Source organism: Suillus subaureus (genome assembly GCF_016647635.1).
Source record: "Suillus subaureus strain MN1 chromosome Unknown BJ212scaffold_7, whole genome shotgun sequence".
NCBI lineage: Eukaryota > Fungi > Basidiomycota > Agaricomycetes > Boletales > Suillaceae > Suillus > Suillus subaureus.
Window position 1 is genome coordinate 1,044,683 of NW_024538563.1, and position 21,993 is coordinate 1,066,675.

The 21,993-nt window shown below is 47.7% G+C and overlaps 6 protein-coding genes across 6 annotated transcripts; 4 read left to right on the forward strand and 2 right to left on the reverse strand.

Moving 5' to 3' along the window:
* Positions 1 to 35: 35 nt before the first annotated feature.
* BJ212DRAFT_1478208 (DUF1630-domain-containing protein) lies at positions 36 to 2,220 on the reverse strand (the record flags this gene model as incomplete). The annotated part of the gene is made up of 10 exons (XM_041339677.1): positions 36 to 358; positions 409 to 548; positions 602 to 774; positions 828 to 1,004; positions 1,056 to 1,194; positions 1,258 to 1,388; positions 1,435 to 1,510; positions 1,561 to 1,638; positions 1,693 to 1,774; positions 1,830 to 2,220. The coding sequence occupies 10 exons, from the start codon at positions 2,218 to 2,220 to the stop codon at positions 36 to 38; spliced, it is 1,710 nt and encodes a 569-aa protein (XP_041196179.1).
* A 1,081-nt stretch (positions 2,221 to 3,301) lies between these two features.
* Positions 3,302 to 6,328, forward strand: BJ212DRAFT_1265507 (Piwi domain-containing protein; the record flags this gene model as incomplete). Its single annotated transcript, XM_041330492.1, has 17 exons — positions 3,302 to 3,345; positions 3,393 to 3,482; positions 3,532 to 3,591; positions 3,641 to 3,893; positions 3,954 to 4,187; positions 4,246 to 4,371; positions 4,422 to 4,579; positions 4,799 to 4,940; positions 4,994 to 5,011; positions 5,088 to 5,134; positions 5,194 to 5,279; positions 5,336 to 5,669; positions 5,732 to 5,797; positions 5,849 to 5,878; positions 5,928 to 6,043; positions 6,101 to 6,161; positions 6,223 to 6,328. Coding segments are annotated over 17 exons (1,971 nt in total), but the record flags the coding sequence as incomplete, so codon positions are not given.
* Positions 6,329 to 7,454: 1,126 nt separating this feature from the next.
* On the forward strand, positions 7,455 to 9,685 carry BJ212DRAFT_980037 (uncharacterized protein). Its single transcript, XM_041344506.1, has 3 exons — positions 7,455 to 7,549; positions 7,600 to 8,152; positions 8,207 to 9,685. Exons 2-3 carry the CDS (start codon positions 7,943 to 7,945, stop codon positions 9,632 to 9,634), a joined length of 1,638 nt encoding a protein of 545 aa, XP_041196181.1. The 5' UTR covers positions 7,455 to 7,549; positions 7,600 to 7,942; the 3' UTR covers positions 9,635 to 9,685.
* A 1,778-nt stretch (positions 9,686 to 11,463) lies between these two features.
* Positions 11,464 to 12,650, forward strand: BJ212DRAFT_980780 (uncharacterized protein). The gene is made up of 4 exons (XM_041344508.1): positions 11,464 to 11,630; positions 11,690 to 12,036; positions 12,089 to 12,327; positions 12,373 to 12,650. The coding sequence occupies exons 1-4, from the start codon at positions 11,549 to 11,551 to the stop codon at positions 12,560 to 12,562; spliced, it is 858 nt and encodes a 285-aa protein (XP_041196182.1). The 5' UTR covers positions 11,464 to 11,548; the 3' UTR covers positions 12,563 to 12,650.
* Positions 12,651 to 13,348: 698 nt separating this feature from the next.
* On the forward strand, positions 13,349 to 17,791 carry BJ212DRAFT_1337561 (uncharacterized protein). The gene is made up of 17 exons (XM_041334978.1): positions 13,349 to 13,476; positions 13,531 to 13,596; positions 13,649 to 13,750; positions 13,812 to 14,059; positions 14,106 to 14,364; positions 14,417 to 14,497; positions 14,551 to 14,987; positions 15,044 to 15,461; positions 15,514 to 15,845; positions 15,898 to 15,968; positions 16,024 to 16,165; positions 16,226 to 16,421; positions 16,472 to 16,564; positions 16,616 to 16,718; positions 16,771 to 17,115; positions 17,168 to 17,224; positions 17,277 to 17,791. Exons 1-17 carry the CDS (start codon positions 13,404 to 13,406, stop codon positions 17,344 to 17,346), a joined length of 3,093 nt encoding a protein of 1,030 aa, XP_041196183.1. The 5' UTR covers positions 13,349 to 13,403; the 3' UTR covers positions 17,347 to 17,791.
* BJ212DRAFT_1550714 (acetyl-CoA synthetase-like protein) lies at positions 17,682 to 21,616 on the reverse strand (the record flags this gene model as incomplete). Its single annotated transcript, XM_041341910.1, has 14 exons — positions 17,682 to 17,900; positions 17,957 to 18,214; positions 18,264 to 18,413; positions 18,470 to 18,748; positions 18,795 to 19,338; positions 19,390 to 19,554; positions 19,607 to 19,768; positions 19,823 to 20,038; positions 20,094 to 20,200; positions 20,257 to 20,475; positions 20,531 to 20,625; positions 20,718 to 20,837; positions 20,891 to 21,254; positions 21,308 to 21,616. 14 exons carry the CDS (start codon positions 21,614 to 21,616, stop codon positions 17,682 to 17,684), a joined length of 3,207 nt encoding a protein of 1,068 aa, XP_041196184.1.
* Positions 21,617 to 21,993: the final 377 nt, after the last annotated feature.

Genomic DNA, 21,993 nt, shown 5'->3' on the forward strand with positions numbered 1-21,993 from the left:
TACGGTTACTGGCTCGGCGGGAATCAATCGCCACATCAGCCAGCCCATTTGTCCTGCAATGTCCTATGCACCACTTCCTCTTGCTGAGCCAACCACAGCCCAAATGCTGGCGTTTTCAGCCACCTTTCATAAAATTCTCTCCGCTTAGTCGCGGACTTAAACGGCAGAGGGGAGCCATTCGCCTTCAGCGAAGAGAAAAAGTCAGCAGTGCTAAAGGACTTTAGGCGTCGACAACCCGAAACAGTGGCACGTTCCGTCGGAGAGGGTATCAGAGTATTGAGGTATCTGTTCAAAGGAACTAACACGGTGTTGGTGCGCGAACTCAAGTGTCTTCTTAGATCCAAAGATGCTTGTATCCCTGAGAATGATGAGTAAGTTACAGCACTAGTCATAATTTGGGACACGGACTGTGTTGGACGCTTGCATGACAAGCTTGCTCGATAGCCGCTAACAATTGGCGGTCTTTGGAAATGTATCGGCGATGAGTTCTTGTACACCATCCAGGTGGCGGCCCAGCTATAATGGTCGCATTCCCCTGGCGGCGCGGACTGCAGTAAATTTGAGTGATGAGAATTGAGAACCCAAGCAACCTCAGACACACCTTGCTTTCAGCCCTACACTCAAGACGTGAGGCCAATGGGCGCATGACTTCTGGAAGAATGGATTGGTCACACCCAAGATAAGGCCAGATTTAGGTGGGAGTTTATTGACCAGAAGGGCGTGATCCTTGTCATGAATGGTAAAGTAAGGACGAAAATCGTTCGCAAGAGGTATCTGAGAATGGAACGTCAGTCATCGATTCAACAGGTGGAAAGTAGACAGCACACAGGACGTAACAAATCCCTGAGCCACCAAACTGCTTGACTCGTGGCTGCGGGAGAAGATCCGAATACCAAGATCGGCTCACAAAGGATCAGGCACTCCCATATTGACCATAAATGCGACAAGGAGGCCTCGAATATGGATATTGGAGGCGGGTCAAGTGGAGCTATAGAAGATAATAGCTGATACGGCTCAGTCAGTCGCCGAATCTGGAGCAAGGGAGACTTGGTTACATGCAAAGTGGGGTCAAATTTCTCATGAAAAGATGCAGTCTCTGTCAATTGCTGAATGTCTGCATTCATGGGCAACTCGACATGGAGAACTGAACCTAGAAATCCTAGCTCAGTAGTCAAACCCGGCGATGGGCTGCACCTTTCTTTGGCAGATAAGATTTAATTGATTGAAACGCGAAATAAGCCCGAGCGGCACACGTACCAGTTGGCAATGTTATGGCATGCCGTTTCCAACATAGGCACACCATGGGTTAGGAACAAGGGCCCAAGTTTCATAATTAGGATGGTAAACAGTGCAGGGTACTGTAGGTGCGAGAGAAGAACGAGAGAAGTCTGTTCAATGTTAGCAATATGGTTCGACACGTGAATATTGATTTACCTGCTGGTATCCTCGCTTCGAGGTGTTGTCTCTTCTCTGGGAAAAATGTGAATATCCATAAAGGTATCCATCGATGCTATCTGGTCTGTTGATACCGTGGTCTAGAACGATGTGTTTGTGCGATACGCCGAGATCTTGTATGCGAAAAGAATGTACTTCTGATCCTGCTCAAATTGCAGGGAATCTGGGAAGGATGAGAAAGCACTTGAAAATGGATTTCAACACCCAATCAGACTGATGGAGAAGAAAAATTCTTACATGTTCTCTTTCTCTGCGGGGGCCAAATACAAGGGTGGATGTACCCCGCAAACGACAGGACCGACATCCAGATCAAAATTGACTGTGGTGCAAGGTATGACGTGGAAGATAGTTCAAGTATGTTACGTGGCACTGACCTATAGCGAAAGCCAAGACCCATTGGGACATTCGCAACGCCCTATCTCGTTCGAACTCAAAGCCAGCGAGCTCTGAACTTAGATGTAACGCTGTATCAGATTTTGCCAGATGAGGAAGAGTCCTAGAGCGTGTCACGGTCTTCTGCCCAACCAGGCGAAGTCCAAGATGTGTGTCCTGAACGTTGGACAGTGAGGGCGACTTGAGTGGACTCGAAGAGTCTTGAAACGATTCGATACCATCATGATGGATCGGAACCTGTGATTCGGTTGGGGAAGGCTGCCGAGATGGCAGCCTTGAGGCGATAGTTTCAGTCGATCCTGTGCAGGACCCTGATCGAGAAGGATAAAGCAAACCGATATCTTGCTCTTCCATCTCTCTTGTTGCCTCCATCGTGGTCTAAAGCGTCGAAGATGCTGGACGACGCACGCGTCGATGTCAAGATCGTTGTAGCTAACAATAACGTGTCCAGTCCAAACACGACGATTTACACGTGTTTCGAGTTCAAAGTAGGATTTTGGGAAAATACCTCCTTTTCCTTGACTCATCTGCTCATTGTTTCTCTTCCAACCGCCTCGAGGCCGCCGAACTGTGACCTTCGTCTTCTTGAACACGAGCTTGGGAGAAATTCCAATTTTATTGTTCACGAGGACTAAATCCGAGTCGGTCGGACATTGTACGATTCCCGCAGCCAGGCGAATCATAGTGCGTGATTGTCATCTCGCCATCGCCAACTCGCACCATCTGTCCATAATTCTGTTTCAAACAGCACGGCGTATCTTTATAAACACTGTCACATCTTCGTTACTTGCACTACATCCTTCAGCAACCATATGATAGACATATCTTTACAAACGGCTTCGGCGTCTACTGTGCCGTTGGGTCAACGTAGACCTATGCCTGTTTTCGCAAATGCTTTCGACGTAACACAAATCCCAGTCAAAGCATACGAGCAATACGATGGTGAGTACATATCTGCTTGACCGGGGGTCATCATAGTCCTAAATAAATTTATGCAGTCGGTGCGTGTGCCTTCGTGCCAGTAGCAACTACTCTGTTCGAATAAATCTTCTCCAGTAATGACACCTGATGTGGAAAATGTTCGATGGAGACATCGGATAGTGGAAAGACTCCAAAACCACGAAGCACCCAGGGTCTTTCGTCTGTGTTTGTTCGACGGAAAGAGCATCCTATACTCTGCCGCGCCGCTGGATCTCCCCGATGGCACTTCGGGAAACGTATGCTCTTGGTTGTGGTCCAGTATTCTCAGCCTGATATCGGTTACAGTACACAATTGTCGTTCCTGGCAAGGGTCGAGTTACAATTAAGGTAGCTCGCGTCGCGGGCGAGACAGTGACATTCGAGTACGCATTTCCAGTTCTAGTTCAAGCATATCTCATAACATGTGTGCTACAGCGACCTCAAAAAATTTCTCACCGGAAAAATCAGCGATCAGACGCCAAAGGTCTCCGTTGCACTCAATCTCCTGCAATTCATTATTCGCCAGGCCCCGAATCTGTAAGCCATACATCACGCGATCAACAGTATCACTGAACCTCCTTCAGTAAGTACCCGAACAATGGAAGAGCGTATTTTACCAGTGGCGGCTCAAAAGATCTTCGCGGTGGTCTTCAGCTGTTTCGTGGATTCTTTCAGTACGTCATGTTACAGACCCTATCAATCGTCCCTCACACTAGTGCGTAGGAGTGTCAGACCAGCAATCGGCCGAGTTCTCGTGAATGTTGATATCAGCGCAGCCGCAATGTACGTCGTGTATATCGCTTCTATTACTTCTCATCGTGTTCCCCATTAGGTACAAACCGGGGCCATTTATGGACATTGCTCTAGAAGTTTTGAATATTCGAGGGAATGCACGAGCCCTCAGCTACAAAAAGCATAGCAAAGAATGGAATATTCTCAGTCAATTTTTCCGGAATGTCCTTGTTGACATAAAGTTACCAAAGAAAACTGTGACGAAGAAAATTGTTGGTCTCGTTGAAGCAGCTGGACGTTTTCCGTTCACTCAAGAGCAAGAAGACGGCTCATCCCTTCCCACAACAGTGGCAGTACGTTCTGCATCAATTGCTTTCATCGTCTTATCCTGCATATGATTGACATTTACGCAGGATTACTACTACAAAACATACAACATACGCCTATCATTTCCTGACATCATTGGCATTGAATTGAGCCGTGGGTCTGGAAAAAACACCGTCATCCCGGCTGAACTTTGCACTGTGGCCGCAGGCCAGCGATACACCCGTAAACTACCGCAGAACATGACGAGCATGATGGTTGATTTTTCCAAATTCAGGCCAGAGAAACGGTTGGAAATGATTGTTGGCCAGAAAGGCGACCGAGTCCAGCCTCCTGTAAGTCCTTAGCCGAAGTTAAGATTTATTAAATATTTTCGCCCAGACGCTTGAGTATGCCACCTCACCTTATATTCAAGACGCGGGAATGGAAATTTCGGAGAAGCCGATCACATTACAAGGTCAACTTCTCAAACCACCTACCATTTTCTACGGCAAAAAACAGCCGGCAGTGAGTAGCTTTTCTTACATGTTGCTCAATTTAGCGAGATTCTGCCATAGGATGTAAACAACGGAGCATGGAACATAACGAGGCAACATCTACATTCCCCCGAGACCATCAGGGCGTGGGCAGTTGTAGATTACAGTCTAAGGCTCGATCAAAACGTTATCAAAGCGTTTATGGACACACTTGAACAGTGTTGCACTGCACGAGGTATGTTGATCGCGCTGTTGAAAATCTAGTATTCACTATCATATTCTAGGAATGAGTACGATTTTCTTTAGGTCTGTGAGAGTGCTATTCACGATTTATTGTAGGTGTGAGAGCCAAACCGTCATACAAACGAGGTAGTGGTGTCGGCTCGGTAGACCGGGTACGCGCGCTTTTTTTTGTTGAAGTTTTTGTTTGTACTAAAGGTAATTTCGAAGGATATTAGGGAGGCATGTTCGCTGGCATTGGTTTCAGCCGGAGCCCCTCCTGGTTACAACAAGCCACCTGAGATCGTGCTAGTCATCCTGCCTCAATCTGCCGCTGACATCCGCCAAGATGTCAAGAGAGCGGGGGATGTCACCCTTGGCGTAGGTGTTGTCATTGATCACAATTCTCTGGGCTGACGTGACCTCACGACTAGGTATCTACTCAGTGTGTGGTGGGTTCAGCTTGATATCCTGACCGTTAGTTATTTTCCAACACGTATTTCACAGCGGGAAGACAACATTGCGAAGTTTTCAGGGAGACAACTTGACCAATATTGCAATAACATCGCAATCAAGTGCGTGATATCTCAAAACATGGTTTTTGTGAAGCTTGTGTAGACTTGTCTACCTACAGAATCAACGCTCGATTAACAGGAGTGAATTCCATCCCATCATCGCCTGCATATGACTGGTTCACCAAAGAAGATTTCATTTTTTTGGGTCTGTGATGCCATCAATGATCCGACATTTGCACTGACACCGACGTTCATTTTCAGGGGCTGATGTTGGTCATCCTGGACCTGGTGTTCAGAACAAGCCCTCGGTTGCCAGTGTCGTCTTTTCGTATGACCGGCACGGCGTCAAGTACAGTGCGACATCGAGGGTGCAGCAGCCGCGACAAGAGAGAATAGGAGAACTCGGTCCTATGGTTTATGTACGCGTTGCCTTCTGGTTTTCGGGACAGTCAAATTATCATTTACAGGACGCCATTACACGATATGGCAAGGTCAACGGGAAAGCCCCGAGAAAACTCATGTTCTTCAGAGACGGTCTCTCTGAAGGTGAATATGCAGGTGTCGGTGAACTAGAGTTCCAAGACATTAAAGGTTCGTCGAAGACAATAAGATTTTGCAGAATGATGATAAATTTATTTATCTAGAGGCTGTGAGAAGGGTTTGGGCTGAAGTTAAATTAAAGGACCCTCCGCCTCTAATCACTTACCTTATCGTGGGAAAGAGGTAATCTTCCACTCCAGTCGGGCAAGCGATGACCGCTGACTTTCCTTGCAGACATCACGTTCGCTTCTTCCCGACAAACTCGTACGTACTTCTTCCTGCGCTTTCGTTCCTTATTGAGTAGTTCTCATAGTCAAGATGGAGATCGAAAGAGCGGCAATGTGCAAGCTGGATTTGTCGCTAGCGAAGGTATTGCCAATCCAATTGCCAAGGACTTTTACCTCCTGTCCCATGGTGGGATACTTGGAAGTTGGTGTACAGTATGTGCAGCGATATTCAGATTAACTTATGTCTGGTCATTTCTAGCAAGCCGACCTGCCCACTACATAGTATTAAAGGACGAGATTTTCAATTTTGATATTAGACCGTAAGTTTCAACCGAAGAACGCACAAGTACAGGTACCGACTAAATTTTGTGCACTCCTAAGTATACAAGAGGTGGCGTATACTCTCTGCCATGCGTATGTGAGCGCAACTCGATCTGTCTCCATACCCGCCCCTGTGTACTGTACGTACTTTTGCATCTTTTATTAAGTGAATTATTTGACGATTCTCTCGAAGATGCGGATGTACGACTATTTCCGTCGACGCTTTGGGGCTGTAACTGATTCCATCTCTCACATTTTACAGAAGGTCTGCGCTCGCGCCGAGTATCATTTTGATGCGAGTTTACGGTACATGGACAGCGATGGTGCAACTGTAGCGAGTTCGAGTACTTGTGAAAAGCATTCATTTAACCTGAGCCAGTGGCGATCGGGCTACTCACAAACGCACTCATCTATGCTGGCCAGGATGTTTTTCGCATGATATTGTACCTTTAAACTTTTAGTGCTTTGTCAGTACTAGCGTCGTGTCCATTAGTCCCATTGTATGTACCTACACGTGTTTTTTCTGGGTGTTCTATTCAGGTAATCAGCGCGGTATCGCCCCATGATCCATCTGCTGACATCCAGAAAGCACCTAGCTAAGGCTAGCTGGTGGACCCCTTGTGGCGCGCGAAGACGCCGATGATAGTCAGGATCCTCTGATAACGGGAGAAGCGCGTGTAGATGAAGATAATTGCGAGGTCAGAAGAAAGTTCACATCACAAACATTTGATCTGGGCATGTTGTTCACGCACCGCATTCGAGCACGGGAGAGCTGGATAGCTTCGCGTATCGCCAGGTGACTAAGGAATGAAGTCACAGAAGAAGTATACCAACGTGCACAGTGACCCGATATCGTAACGACTTGTCACGACGACAGGCTCAACTCCCAAGCGGTCGCTGATTGGAAGTGCCACTGGAGTGAGACCTCCACGAAGTAGAACATTGGACTCTGGTCGCAGAGTTCCCGAATTCCTTCAAGATACGAACATCAACGATAAATGCAATACATCCCGCAGTTGATTTAACCAGTGATCAGTGTTCAAGTACTCGAGACGAGGAACGGTGAAAATAGATTAGCCTACCTGCAACGATCGCCACAGAACCGATTTACTGACTAATCTCTTGGATTCGAGAAGGTGTGGAAATTGAAGATTGTGAACAAGGGAGAAATCGCGCGTGCCGCTGGTGGCCTTCACTAGCTAGGCTTGCTAGGCGGACAAGTTGGGTCGTCGGCAATTGCCAAGAATACATCATGACGTGACTAAAGATCACGTGCACATTACGCGACGCGTTTGATTCAGACTCTGGCCTTACCAAGTTACTTACCCGGCCAACCACATATTCAAACGTTGACGATGACAGGCGCTAACTACATGGGAGGGAAAAGGTTAGTGAACACTAAAATTTATCATGGCTGCTTAGATTTCGTATATGTAGGAATGCTGCTCGAGCGCGGACCAAAGACAGTACAGGTCGCGTTCAGAAGCGACATTTTGGTCAACAGAGGTTGGCAGCTGCGTTATGCAACACAAAGGAAGAAAGGGGAAGGCCTGAAAGGATGTCCTTGAAATCTGTTTTACATCAAATCAATCTTGCTCATGCACAACGAGACGCGAAAATCAAAGGCAGTCACCCCTCCATAGCGCATAGTACAAACACATCGCGCGATCCATCATTCGCCCACGGCACCTCATTTAGCACCTCAAAGCGCCGCGAACAACCTTCAAAGATACTTCAAACGCTTGATTTTTCTAATCGTATGTGATACATCCCCTGATATATGTCGACCTGTCTTAAATACTATGCGCTGATCGTGTCAGCGGTGGCCTATCGTGATGCAATTGACCGCATATTATCAATCCCTCTTTCAGAAATGATTGGCATTCCCCTGCAAGGAAAGTCACCCCACGCCGAAGATGGAGGCCCTGGCATTGATCCCGACGAAGATCTTCCCCTGCCCATCGATGCTGACAGCGAGTCGGACGTTCAGGTAAAATCAAAGGGAACGGTGAGCATCCAATGTAGGACGCTGACTATATCCTAGCTTGAAGGAACGTCTTGTGACAGTTTCTTTCACACCAGTCGATCTTCAGGAAGCGCCAGCCATTTGTTCCCAATGGATAACAATGATAATAGACAAATTTACAACAATCATCTGAGCCGACGAATGTCGCAGCCTTCTTCGCCGGACCATTCAAGTATGGTCACTAGTCATGAGAGTCCGCTACGGAGCACCGAGGCAGATGGTCTCCACGGAAGCTGGGTGGACGATTCAGGTTATGCCGACATGGATACTACTGAGCCCAGAAACCTTCCTGGAACCATACTCACCCACGATCTTTTAGACCCGCAGCGGTATCCCTCACCCCCGTTAAACAGCTTTCCGTTTTCTTTTGGTTCTCATTCTCAAGGAACAGAGGAGTACATTCTTGACATGGACACATCACCACCCTCATCGCAGGGCTCCTTTTCACAGTTGCGTGGTGGATGGAGTTCCAATCACGAGCATTTCTTACGACAGTCGTCGTCCTCCTCGACTTCTCCGATTGTTTCCCCTGCACCCGTCGTTACGCACGATTATCCTGAGTCCTTCGGATGGGATAGCTCCATCAAGTGCGACAGTCCTATATCACAGTCTCTTTGCCACATGAGTGATGTTAAGCAAACTTCTGCTTCATCCTTCCAAACACAATGCGCTCTTATTACTCCTCAGAAGGCTCAGAAGATGCTATACACTGCCAAAACTTCAGAAGCGGTTGTGAAATCCTTCGATGATATATCTATTACAAGACATCGTCGACCTTTTCAGCCCCCATATTCTGCCACTCGAACAGAACCTGTAGAATCACATTCTTTCAATTCATCGCACAGATTTTCTTCTTTCGGCGGCTCAGATACACATGACCCAGGATTGCCTTTGGACATTCTCAACGACCCGGACCCATGGGCGACCATCGGAAAAATTCTAAACCTTGAAGTCGTAAAGGTGCGCAACAATGATGACATCACCTTTACTCGCGGTCGGGAGGGTGTCGGCTATGTCAGGCATCGTTTGGACGAAACAGCGCATATATGGAATCTACCACGTAATTCTACGATAAGCCTGCGATCGATCAAGTCAGAAAGCGACTATCAACCCAAGGCGACGATGAACGACGAAGTAGAAGAGCGCTTGGGGGAAACCACCGACCATTGTCGCCATCATTCTCAACATTCTGAAGGTTCACAGTCGGAGGAAAGACCTTCGTCTGATCACTCCAATCTCGCCAAAGACATGAAACTCACAGCTCAGAACGAGCCACTTTGTACGTTGACCGTGGCAGAGCCGGAGATGCAAACAGAATCACCTTGCATCCCTACCGCACTCTCACATCGAGTCTCACCCCAGGATGTACAATGCGGTAGAATAGATGACGATGATATGTATGGGGGGCCATGTTTATTTGGGGACTCTGACGAAGAAGATGAATAGTTTTCGATAGAACATTTTGCACCAGTCTCGTAGTATGATACAGTTGCGGACAGCCAAAATCAGCAATTTTGGACGACACCAAAGCGTGATTCCATTGAAATATTACAAAAATATAGAGCCGTTCTAGCGCTAAAAATGGTAAGTGTTGAGGTAATTACCCCTGGAATATCCCTCAAATGCTCCCGAACTTCTATCGGCTGAGCTGCAAACGGGCGAAATCATACCCAATAAAGTCTACATAGCTAAACTATAATGATTTTTGTCAGTGACCTGTCATCTTGGTGATATAGGCCCCCAAAATGGTGCCTCAGATACCCAAAAGGGGTACACAATGTCTTTCAAATTGTCCAAAAATTTGGTGGGCCAAAAACCTCGTGGGAAAAACTTTGGACCACTGTGTTTAGACGTATTTTCACTCCCTGAGTTCAGATCTGGCCCAGGTTTGGCACCAAAAATTCACGCTGGACGGCCACCAAAAATATTAGTGGTATTCAAAGTAGAATTTGGGAGGCTCTGAAAACGTGGGTAAGTTTGACAAATTTCTTTCAGAATCTACGGGACGTTCGGCAGACCCAAGCGGGGTCTGAAATCCAATCTCTATGCTACGCATGCAGGATGCCTGCCCAATAGTGTTCCGTGGAAATCCACCTGGTTATCCACTGATGTAGATATCCACCCAGTTATCCACGTAGATAACTCGGTGGATAACCCAAGGCCAAAATTCATAGGTGGATAACGTGGATAACTGAAAATCGCGTGGGTGTATGGGGTTGTATTAAATATGCATTAAATACACTTAAAAAGTTTAAATACCAGGTCTACAAGCTTGTTTCTGCTTGAAGTGAGCTCGAACTAGGATTTAAGCTTGCTTATTTTGGCGGAACTTCATGCGACGTCAAGTCAATGTTTGTTTGGTGACTGGTCGAACATCGACTCGAAAAATGACTGAAAAATTGTGAACTTCAAGTTTTCTCCCTCATCACATGCAGCCGCATCTCAAGGATTGATTAGTTGAGCTTCAACTCTGTCTCGAGGCACTGCCAACAGAGATTCCCATTCCAAAGGAGTCCAAGTACAATTTCTCCAACTTCGGCCCGGATGCTGATTGGACTACAGCGACTCAGAGTTGGATGTCACTGACCCCGAGGATATATCTGAAGATGGCTCAAAAAAAGCGGATTCTTTTGACGGCAAGGCTTTTGATGCTGCCAGTATCATCAATCTTGACTCCACGACGCTAGCTGATGTGCTTGCTGACAAAGATTTGGCACCCGCAGCACCGAAGAACACTGTCACTCTTCTGCTGGCAAGCACTTTGGTGTAAGAGAAGGCCTTGACCAAAGCAGACTGGGACATGACATAGAGTGTAGGATAGATCTAGACTTGTAAATCAAGCTAAATTTTGCAGCACCCGGGATCGCCGGGCTGGTTTTACCGGCAGTGGATATCCACCATACTCACCCGTGGATAACTGACCCTCATTTAGGCCTGGTGGATATCCACAGTGGATAACCCCTCAGAGGGTTATCCACGGAACACTACTGCCCAACGTCCGCAAGTGCATCTAACCCTAACCTTAATGTGGGGACTTGGAGAGTTTGAAGCGTTTGAAGCGGCTAAGTGTTTCGAACGGAGTTTAAATTAAGTTTTTCAAGCGGATTTTCTGAACATCTTTCAGAACGATTCTGAAGGGTTTCATGATCATAATGTTTCAGAATCGTTTCAGAATGTTGAAAATTTTACTTTGAATACCACTAATAAATTGTTGTGTTTGGTTGTCCGCAACTGTAGGAGAACCACAATTACGAGTCACCTGACTTAATGCGTCTTGTATTTCGAAATCATTCCTGTGCTAAACCTAAAGTTTCCGTCACTGGCCCCCCCGAGTCTGACTGGTCTATATACTGTCGAGTCATGCAAGATCTTGATCATCAGATGATACCTGCGATGGGAATGTATACTGAATATAACGCTGAAGGCCACCGGGCAATATATGGTGTGTTTCGTGTTCATTATCTGTAGTGCGCAAAGCTCAAACCTCGTTCGCTAATACAGATCATGTCTCGTCGATTCTAGAGAATGAACCCGCATCTGCAGATGCACAGGTACCACCTGCGCTTGTCTTCTATATGACGCGGAACATCCTGCGCCCCACTTTTATTCTGGGGCAGATTCCAGATTTACTTAACTGCCTAGCCATGGTCGACACTTTCCGGAGATATGCAGTCGAGGTATCTTCTGTTGCGTTGTCGTGGCAGGAGTACTATGCGAAGGAACTTAGTTCTGATCCAGACATGACACTGCTCACGGAAAGAGAGCTAAAGAAAGTCCAAGATTATGTTACGAACGACGAACGTGACAGGCTGCATTATATCTTGGTCACTAAGAATCTGTGTCTATTGGTGCGTTTCTTAGGTTTCAAGCTCGACCTCGTTTTAGCTTCATTTCAGATAGCATGTCTACTACCTTATGACGGCACCGGAGTCGTGTATGCTTGCAGAACACCTGAACGACTATTTTCCAGGATGCTTCCCAGGCTACGACATACCATCTAAGCTATTGTTTCAACACGGACTTTCCGACAGTGAGAAACAGGTTATGGAAGAGACATATCAAGAATGCAAGGAGTGGATATTGGACGTCACCCAATGGGAAGAGGAGCGCGAACAAGAACAAGAACAGTTGCTTGTGACGTAAGTCTTTCTATGGTCTCCCTGAAAGAGGCTAACAGTCTTTAGCTTAACTGCAGAACAGGCCGATGCCGCATTCCAGCAGGCCTTTCGAGAGAAATTTCCTCCGCCACTTTCTCAGGAAGAGCTAATTTCAGATTTGGATGACTACTTGGGCATCGTGGAGAGAATGATTCGCAGGTTGGAAGATTATTTTCCTTCAGCCAAGGTTCTGGAGAGATTAAAGCGAGCGACCTGAGCGACATCATGCTCTGTTTTTCTTCGTAGAACGTCGTGAGTTTTAGATCATGCTAATATATGCACCCCTTAGTCACCGATTCTCTTATTCGACAGGCGACAGGTGTACCCCATATCGATGTCGAGTGCAAGGCAACGCGCGGCCAGTGTAGATCCATAGCTCAGTACTAGTGCTAAGCTGCTGGCAGTAAAATATATCCACCTATGCAACCCCACGACACTTCCTTATTATCATCCCCGCCGCTCCCTACCATACCCCAATCATAATCTCATACCTTGCCCTACACCACCAACACCTAACTCCCCTCCCTTACGCTCGTCGCCAAGAACTCTCGCCTCCACGGACCAGACCACATGAGAACATCGAGGCAAGCTGCCAACCCCAAGCCTCACACTCGTCTCTCTCCACAGAATTCTTGTACTTCCGCACCCGTGGTCGAGCTTGCGCATAGCCTAAATACTCCACCCATCGCACATATAAATACAGTCATCTCATCTTCGTAGGGGGGCACGTCTAAAACGGCCGGCAGGAACGGCGGACTGATGGGGCATGTCTCACATCAGGGCATTCGTGACAGATGCGACAGGGACACAGGGGTCCCTTAGACTAGAAAGTACTATCCTACATAGAGTCTCTCAACAAATATATATATCCAAGTAATCGACGATACCGTTGTAAAAGCGGTTTGCAAGTGAGCTTGAATAAGTTCGCTTTGAACAAGTGTCGCGTTAACGCCAAGTTACATAACTCACAAAGCAAACACGACGTTTATGGTAATCTGAGTGTGATTCGATCCCCTCCACTTCATTCATGACCTGCCAGTAATTAATCATTCCGACTCATGGCGCCGTTCAACCTGCCGAATACAGTTCTCAGCGGCTTCAAAGAAAGACCAGAGGCTTTACTTGCACAGGGCAAGTTCTCCGAACATGTTGCAGGCGTAGCATGCTCAATTATCGTATCTTAAGGTGACAGGTTGTACGTTGGAACAGCAACAGGCAGTCTCTTCATCTACGAGTACAACGAACTTTCTGGTATGCTACTGTTGGATGCTATCAGCGCTGATATACTCATTTCAATACCAAGATAATGTATCAACTTTGGTGGACACTAAGAAGGGTCTGTCTCGTAGATCTATTGACCAGCTGGGCTATATCAAGGATATCAATTCTCTGGTTTCCCTCTCCGGTACGACTAATAGCATAAGCATCTTTGTCGAGTGTCGTGGATTAAGCGTGTCCATACTCAGAAACTATACCAACTCTGTATCCTCTCCCAAGCTTTACCCCTCCAACACCACTTACAAGAGCCAAGGGTGCATTAACATTCGCTATTCACTCCTCCGTGTCCAACCTCGACCCAAGTGATGCCAATAGTGGAGCCAACACTGTCGGCAGGGCAGCCCCGATTCATACGATGATGACGCAGCTTATAGTCGGGTGCCGAAGGAAGGTAGTGATATACACGTGGAAGGATGGTGAAGCACAGGAAATCAAGGTACGAATTTGCTACACTTGTAAGGCCCATCTAAACCAGCAAGTAGGAATCTATTCTTCCTCACTCGCCGCGTGTTGCGGTGTTTCTTGATAGCGATAATGTTTGCTTTGCGTACTCACCTACTGAGTATGCTATGTTCTCCATTAGTAAGCTCACAACACTTGACGTTACCACACCTATACCCGCGAATACTTCCATGGGCGCGTTTTCTGGGCTTACTGGGTACATGACCCTTGGTCTGGGAGCCAGAGCCAAACCTGGGTTGGTGCGGCTGAGTGATACCGAGGCACTTATTGTCAAAGACAGTATGGTACAAGTTTTATATTCGATACGATGGATAACTGAAGCTTCCGGCAGACCAGGGGTTTGTCATCGGCACTGATGGGAGGCAGACCAAGCCAGCGACGATTGATTGGCCAAGTCCACCCGATGAAGTTGGTCAGCATTTCAGTCTTCCCAGTCCTCCCCAGTTCTCTGATTGTCTCGTCTAGCCTTTGTCAACCCATATATCTTCTCAATACTTCCTCCTGGTACCGTCCCGGCACCGGAGAATGGAGGTGCTTCCCTTCCATCTGGGAGCGCTCCAGCTGCCCCTCAGTCATCCCTCATCCCCTCTCCAGTCGTGCAAGTCATATCGTCACTGACAATGCAATCCGTCCAAACTCTTCCCTTCCCACCCATACCATCAACGTCTTCTGCCGCCACTTGCACGATTAGACTCTTGACATCTTCTCCTGCCGCCAAAGCACCTCTCTTCCTTGTGGCTACTCCGAGTGACCGCACAGTAGCAACTTCCGAGGGCAGCTCGATATGGCAAATTCAGATGAAGTCATGGGGAGACCAGATCGATGAACTTGTCCAGCGCTGCCTCTATTCCGACGCACTGTCATTGCTTGATACTTTAGACAAAGCTCTTTTACCAGACAAGGTTCGTTTTCAATTACACAATCGAGTGACAGGCATAACGCCATCTACCTTCTGAAGGACCAACGACGAACCCTGATTCGTGCCCTTCATGCCGTGTCCCAGTTCCGATTAGGAAAGTTTGATGATGCAATAAATGCTTTCATCGAGCTTGATCTCAACCCCGCCAAGGTCGTCGCTCTCTATCCTGAGCGCATTGCTGGACGTCTTTCTGTTCCTCCGGATGATTGGATACCACTGTTCGGGGGACCTGCAAACCAGCAGTCACTCACGCCAAAGAACGATGATGCCATGTCAACAAAGTCCCAAAATGATAGCAATGAAAGCAAAGAGAAACTTTTGGAGCAGTCAGCGTCCCCTGCGATGCCAGTCAGGGCTTCTGTTCGTCGGGGAGCTGCCTTTGTGGCACTTTTATCCTCGAAAGACAAAGACGATGATTCCGTGTCTATTAGCGGGAAGAAGAAGGTAAAGCAAGTAGGTCAGTCAGATATTTTGTCTTCGTTGGCTCGTCGCGTCAACGAATTGTCCAGATGACTTCAGCCGGTCGGTGAACGCTCTATGGCAATATCTTACCGATCGTCGTCCGAAAGTTGCAGGCGCACTCGCAACAGTACACATTACACCAGCTCAGTCTCACCAGTGGCCTTTCCTCTCTGAGACGTCGACCGAAGAATTATTTGCACTGCCGAACATCCCTTTACCTCTGTTGACTCCAGAGCAGCTTGTGCGGTTCGCACAGATTGTAGACACAGCGCTCTTCAAGTCTTATCTCGTGACTCAGCCGGCCCTCCTCGGTGCACTTTGTCGATTGGCCAATTGGTGTGAAGTATCAGAGGTTGAGGAGGAGCTCCAGGCACGAGAGGTGCGTCCAACGTGCGCACGTACTCAAACATAGCATTTACTGACGTTCTCAGAAACTTACGGAGCTTATATATCTTTATAATGGAAAGAAGATGCATGCCAAGGCTCTCAATCTCCTCCAACAGTGAGCATCTATGTCTTTTACCTGATTGCGCTTGCAGACTGACGGCCTTGCACAGGTTAAGTGAGAAGGAAACGGACATGAGAGACAAGCTTGATCCGTCCATATCATACCTGCGAAAACTTGGTCCTGAGTACATCAACCAAGTATTTGAGTCCTCCCGCTGGATCTTTGAAGCAGACCGTCATATGGCTTTCGAGGTGATCCTTGTATACGTTTTTTGTCCAGTTCCTTGCTGACAATTATCTGTCTCATTCAAGATATTTACATCTGACGACGTTGAACTCCCTCGAACTCAGGTAACGGATTACCTTGAGAAGATTGACCCTACTATATCTACTCGTTACATCGAGTATCTGATCGATGAGAAAGGCGAAGAGAGTCCTGCATTCCATGATCGGCTGACAGAGCTCTATCTGAACATGACTTTAAGTGCTCGCAAACGAGGAGACGAAGGTTTGTCGTTATTTTTGCTGGCCGATAACTTTCTGACCAGCTCCCGCTAGCAAAAGAGTTGGAGGTTTACTCAAAGCTCCTTCGTTTCATTGACACCACTGTTCACTACCACCCCGATCGCTTGTATGGTTTACTATCAGAGAGTCAGTTACAGAATAACACTCACCGTGAAAGTTGATGCTTACATTCCGTAGATCTTTACGAAGCGCGAGCTGTGTTGCTGGGCCGTATGGGAAGGCACGAACATGCTCTGGAGCTCTACGTTTACAAGCTCAAGAATTATGCCAAGGCCGAAGAGTATGTCTTTTTTCGCAGCTACAATCCCAATCTCTCGTTGACTACGTCGTAGATACTGCAAGCGAATATATAATCCAAACGAAGTGACCAGAAGCATCTTCTTGACTCTTCTCAGCCTCTACCTCCGCCCCACTGACAAAGCAGCGCCGAATTTGTTGCAGCCCGCCTTAGACTTGATCAGTCGACATAGTCCTCGCTTAGACTCTGTTGAAACTCTTCAACTTCTTCCTCCTCTCGTCACCGCTCGCGACGTGCGCCCATTCCTTCAAGAAGCTTTACGAGCACAGATTTTCGACAGTCACGTCATCCGCGATATCCACAAAGCGCGAAATGAACAAGTTGCTAGGAAGCTGATGCTGCTAGAGTCCAGGCGTGTCAAAGTCACAGACAGTAGAATGTATGTCCAATGTTCTTTCCACGTGGATATTTCTCTGATGACTTGTGCAAAGCTGTCCCCAATGCCATAAGCGTCTGGGTAGCAGCGTCATCGCAGTTCATGCACCCAGGCGAGTCCGACATTCGCCCCTAACAATATTTTCTAATGTTCTCATTTTTCAGGGGAGAGGTGACTCATTATCAGTGCCGCGATGCTTTTGCTCGGAGGCTTGTTGATCCCGTGAGGAGATAATGGCTATCATGCTACACAGCATTTTTGGTGCGGCTGCCTTTGTTGTTACTGAGGGCTTAGTATGTATCGGTGGGCCCACCACCCGTAGTCAACTGCGTGTATCTATCTCCTCGTGTATCTTTGTGATTTACCCCTTCTTCTTGTCTTGTCTGTCCTTCAAGTGTTCGATGCACAGAGCTGGCTAAGCAATCAGGCGAAACCTGGAAAGTCCAGAAGTTGCATCCCATCAGCATTTCTCAAAAAAGCTCCAACTACAAGTACGATCTCCCAAGTTCCAATCGTCCATGTTATTTAAAGGGAAAGGGATGATGGATGGCCGCCACTTACTCATATGCTCATTGAAACATCCCCATTGCCACCCAATAATCCACCCACTGTGCCGCGTCTGCTGAAGACAGCGACTTCAGCTCCTTCATTGTTGGACTGACACGCTCGGCTACAGCAGTGGCGAATGAAGCCACGCCACCCGCTTCGGAATCCATCTCTCCAGACGCCCTGATTGCAATGTCTGATCGAGCCATCAAACGCATGAAGTTGAGAAGCTTGGTAGCAGGCTGCAATTGAAGACTAGGTGGGAAAACGTTCTGGCCAGCTATCGAGATATACGTACGATGCGTTTCATGGTTTCTTCGCTCAAGTCCTTGGCACTCGATTCGAGCTTCTCGAGCCACTCCGAGAACGACACAAGAAGTAGCGGGTAACTTGTTACTTTACGCTCAACCAGGGCGTCCGCCACGGGCTGTATCAACGTCCTCCAAGCGACCGGTCTCGGATGTACCAGATTCACCGCGATGGGAGGTTCTTCATCCGCGAAAGCGACATCAAGAATAGCATTTGATATGGCATGGGGAGGGATCCAAGACACAAACTAAACCGCGCGTGTCACGAACAGATACCCTTGATAGTAATGGACTTACTCCTTTAGCCTCCGGAAGCGCGCCTAGGCTTACACTTGATTCGACGATGATCGGTAGCCAGTTTGTCGTGGACCAAGCTCCTCGCGGGGGTCCTCCTGATATTTGTCCAATTCTGAATGAAGATGCCGGTAACTTGCTGTTGACGAGAACCTTATTGGGAACAGTATTCGTAGAATCCATGCTCCCCAAAGTAGCTTGTGACTTACCCTTTCCGAAACATATTTGCTCGCGCCATAGCCAGGACCTGCTGCGACGCCTGCGTCGTATTGTACTTCTTCAGGGAACGGTCCTTTTGCTTTATCCCAACCTTGAGCAGATGAGATGGAAGATGTGAACATGAAACGCGGCTTTGGATGACGCGGAGAAGACAGTGCCAAGTCTATAAGATTCCGCATTCCGCGCACATGAGGGTCGAATGACGAGAGCGCCAGGTTAAAGTCGAGTCGCCAAGCGTTGTGAATGATGACAGTGACAGATGTGCAGATCTACGCTATCTTTAGTTGATTCGGTGACACTGGAAATGAAGCAAACCTTTTGATACAATTCCTTATCCAGACCTAGGCGATCATCGGATGTATCAGTTTCTACATATACTAGTTTGTCTGACTGAAGCAGAGTGAAATCTAAACCGCGATCTCTGAATGAATCTTCCTGTCGTTGTTGCATGGATGCCCCCTTTGACGGGCGATTGAAGGCATATACCACAGACACGTCCTCGCGCTGGAGTAGATCTGCAAGCAGATATGAACCAAGACCACCTGTAGACCCGGTCAGGGCAACCACATGATCGCGTTGGCTGCATCCATTAACTAGAGTGGTGTTGGCCTCTGTGACAGAGTTCCCTAATCCGACCGAATACCTCTCGATCATGTTCTCGATATCAGCCTTGGCGTCGACGGTACTCGTACCATTCTGTTGCAATACTGCAATAATGACGCTTCTCGCGAGCCGGCGAATCGAAGGACTTGAAAATATGATGTTCTGGTCAATCCGCGATGCTGATGCCTGAACGTCGCGATCTGAAGACGAGCTGAGAGAGCCGATAATACGGTTTTTGAGGAATGTCGCAGAGAGACTAGATGTACGAAATAAGCAGATCACTAGCCTTGGCTGGTTTTCGACCCACCTGTCAAAGCCTTGAGCAAAAAGGTCTGTATCAGGATCAACTGCCTTGTCGGCGTTCACAGCAGCAGCGTGGACCTTGAGCCATCCCTCGACGTCTTCCGCAGTCCAGCTTGTAGGTAAAGGTACATCGATACCTGCCCTAGCGCTGCCCTCCACCTTCTCATATCTGTCGTCCGCGAAGTTTAGTTGACAGAGTGACAGATGGGTACTATGCTCACAGGGCATTGATCTCCTCCTCATACAGCTTGACGGTTGCTTTCTTGGTGACGGTCCCTTTTCCGGCTCGAAGCATGGGCTTCTCTCTGCGTGTCACAAGAATCATCTCTTTGAAGATCCTGCTGAAGGCAGGAGCCTCGTTGTTCGCTTCCTCTATTTCTGGCCTTCAAGAACATTTTTGGACTCAACAGCAGCATACGATCTTGTATGGGACTTACCACACTCGGTTCCTAAACTCAGCAAGGTGTTTGTCGTCATCAACGTCAATTTCACACCCTACTCGTGGCTCTATGAGGATCCCAACTTGATTGCGTCCACGACCGAAGATGACAGTGCCGTTTACGTAGGGGTTGGCGCAGATGATGCTTTCCATGGGAGCCGGTACTGTCTTCTCCCCAGACGAAAGTACCAAAACGTCGTCGATCCTTCCTACGCTGCGAGAAAAATGTCAGAGAAAATAAATAACACGAATTTCAGTCGGACTCGTACATCTTCCACAAACCCTCTATCGTCGGGTGCTTGATAAATGCATCCGAAGTAGCATAACCCTTGACATCCGGAAGATTCTCTACTGACACTTGATGTGTCGGGTTTGTCTGCGATAAAGCGTTCAACGCTGAGAGGGTGTCTAAAGATCAGCTCGGAGACGCACCAAAACTTGACATTCATATGTGCCATCGTCCTGTGGAGCCCACCTGATCTTGGAACTTGGTCCAAATCGCACCCACTCCCAAAGCTTTTGGTCGACCGAATTTCGGATAAAATAAGTGTTCATACCAAATTCTGTAGCACCGTAAGCACAAGAAAGCTTTACTCCTGCGTTCACCAGGGTATTTCCCATCTTGGGCGCGAGAGGACCGCCAGCATAGGCCTGCATTGGTATCAACGTGAGTGATTCCTTGTCACAGCATCAATAAAAAACTTACAACGTATTCAAGCGTCTTCAAAACATTGACAGCACTCGGCGAAAACGCCATTGTGCCAGAAAGGCAGGCACGACTACCAAAGCGTTCGACTTCGTCTTGAGTATAGAGTCCAAGATGTTTTGCGAGTTGGGTACTACAGGGGTCGCCAAGGGATCGAGGAAAGATGTAGGCGGGTAAATAGACACACTGCTCAGGGTGGTGATGGGGACGAGCAGCTGAAGATATATACCAAGGGTATGGAATGATGGCAAGGACGCAGTACCGATGCGGATAGGATTGGGAACGTCGATGTGGCCGAGAACACATGCTAACGCCATTCCATCTTAGCATTGTTCATTGCAGATCATTTTACTGACTTACGCGTCATGCACCAGTGTATGGCAGTCAGGTTACTTATTGTAATAGGTTTAGGGAAACCAGTGCTGCCAGAGGAGTGCAAGTAGCATAATACATCGTTCTCAGACGATGGCGAACCTGGGGAAGAGTACGGGACAATGGCCTCGTTTGGGGTACCACTGACAAGCCCAGGGTACAGGTGTTTCAGCGCCGGAATCTCGTCGATCTGCAGCTGACTCATTTCAGTGGCATGAGATACAAAACCCGCTTTGACGCCATCAATCAGGGAAGCAAGAGAGTCCTGAGTGGTGATTAGACGACGACAACTTGTTTTCTGCATCATGCTCGTGACTGCTGCTGCCGAATTACGAGGGGACATTGGAAATGGCTTGAAATAGCAGTGATTAGAAGCCCGCTCAATCAGAAATTCTATGTACACACAACTAGCCCAGCGAAGATGATACCCATGAATACTGTCTGGTAAAGAAGGGTGTCGGAGATCCCGATAAGGGCGACCACTTCTTTGTCCGCGCCTGCGCCGCCTTGCCTAATGGCCTGGGCGGCTCGATGACAAGCTCGACGGAAGTCTGAGTGTGAGATAGAGACCAGGTCATTGCTGTCAGGCTTGTCGTAGACAAAGAAAGTGACGTCCGAGTTATATTGCGCATTGAATTCCACCAATTCAGGAAGGGACAGAGATCCATCGAGGGGAGGGTAATTGACATAACTTCGATGATTTGAAGCGACCATGATGAATGATCGTACACACTTAGACTGACTATTGGTACGAAGTATCGTGCATGAATAAGTAGTCATTTTCAAGCGGCATCTCGAAGAGAACCCCGCGATATTACGTTTCATCATTGCGACCAAATCTGATAAGTACCTGAGTACCTCCGAACTGAGAAAAGATGTTTGCTTACTGATACTGAATACCAAGTCGTTGCTACCATAGGTAAGGAAGCCCCGCCCTGCTCCGCCTGGGCTGGAGCAACAGAAAAAACCAGTGGAAAACGGTAAGTATCGTGGGTGGGTTATAAAGTATGCAATAAACGGCGTTATGCCTTCATTGTTGTACTGAAGATAATATCATGGGATGTCAGATGACAGTAAAGATCGTTGTGAAG

What these genes read in the sequence shown, in the direction of transcription:
- BJ212DRAFT_980037 (XM_041344506.1), top strand. Translation starts at nt 7,943, where the DNA reads ATGTCGACCTGTCTTAAATACTATGCGCTGATCGTGTCAGCGGTGGCC. An exon ending in ACAGCGAGTCGGACGTTCAG is followed by an intron (nt 8,153 to 8,206) that starts GTAAAATCAAAG and finishes ACTATATCCTAG; the next exon opens with CTTGAAGGAACGTCTTGTGA.
- BJ212DRAFT_980780 (XM_041344508.1), top strand. Translation starts at nt 11,549, where the DNA reads ATGCAAGATCTTGATCATCAGATGATACCTGCGATGGGAATGTATACT. An exon ending in AGGCCACCGGGCAATATATG is followed by an intron (nt 11,631 to 11,689) that starts GTGTGTTTCGTG and finishes TCGCTAATACAG; the next exon opens with ATCATGTCTCGTCGATTCTA. An exon ending in CAAGAACAGTTGCTTGTGAC is followed by an intron (nt 12,328 to 12,372) that starts GTAAGTCTTTCT and finishes AACAGTCTTTAG; the next exon opens with CTTAACTGCAGAACAGGCCG.
- BJ212DRAFT_1337561 (XM_041334978.1), top strand. Translation starts at nt 13,404, where the DNA reads ATGGCGCCGTTCAACCTGCCGAATACAGTTCTCAGCGGCTTCAAAGAA. An exon ending in GTGAAGCACAGGAAATCAAG is followed by an intron (nt 14,060 to 14,105) that starts GTACGAATTTGC and finishes ACCAGCAAGTAG; the next exon opens with GAATCTATTCTTCCTCACTC. An exon ending in AAGTCCACCCGATGAAGTTG is followed by an intron (nt 14,498 to 14,550) that starts GTCAGCATTTCA and finishes TGTCTCGTCTAG; the next exon opens with CCTTTGTCAACCCATATATC.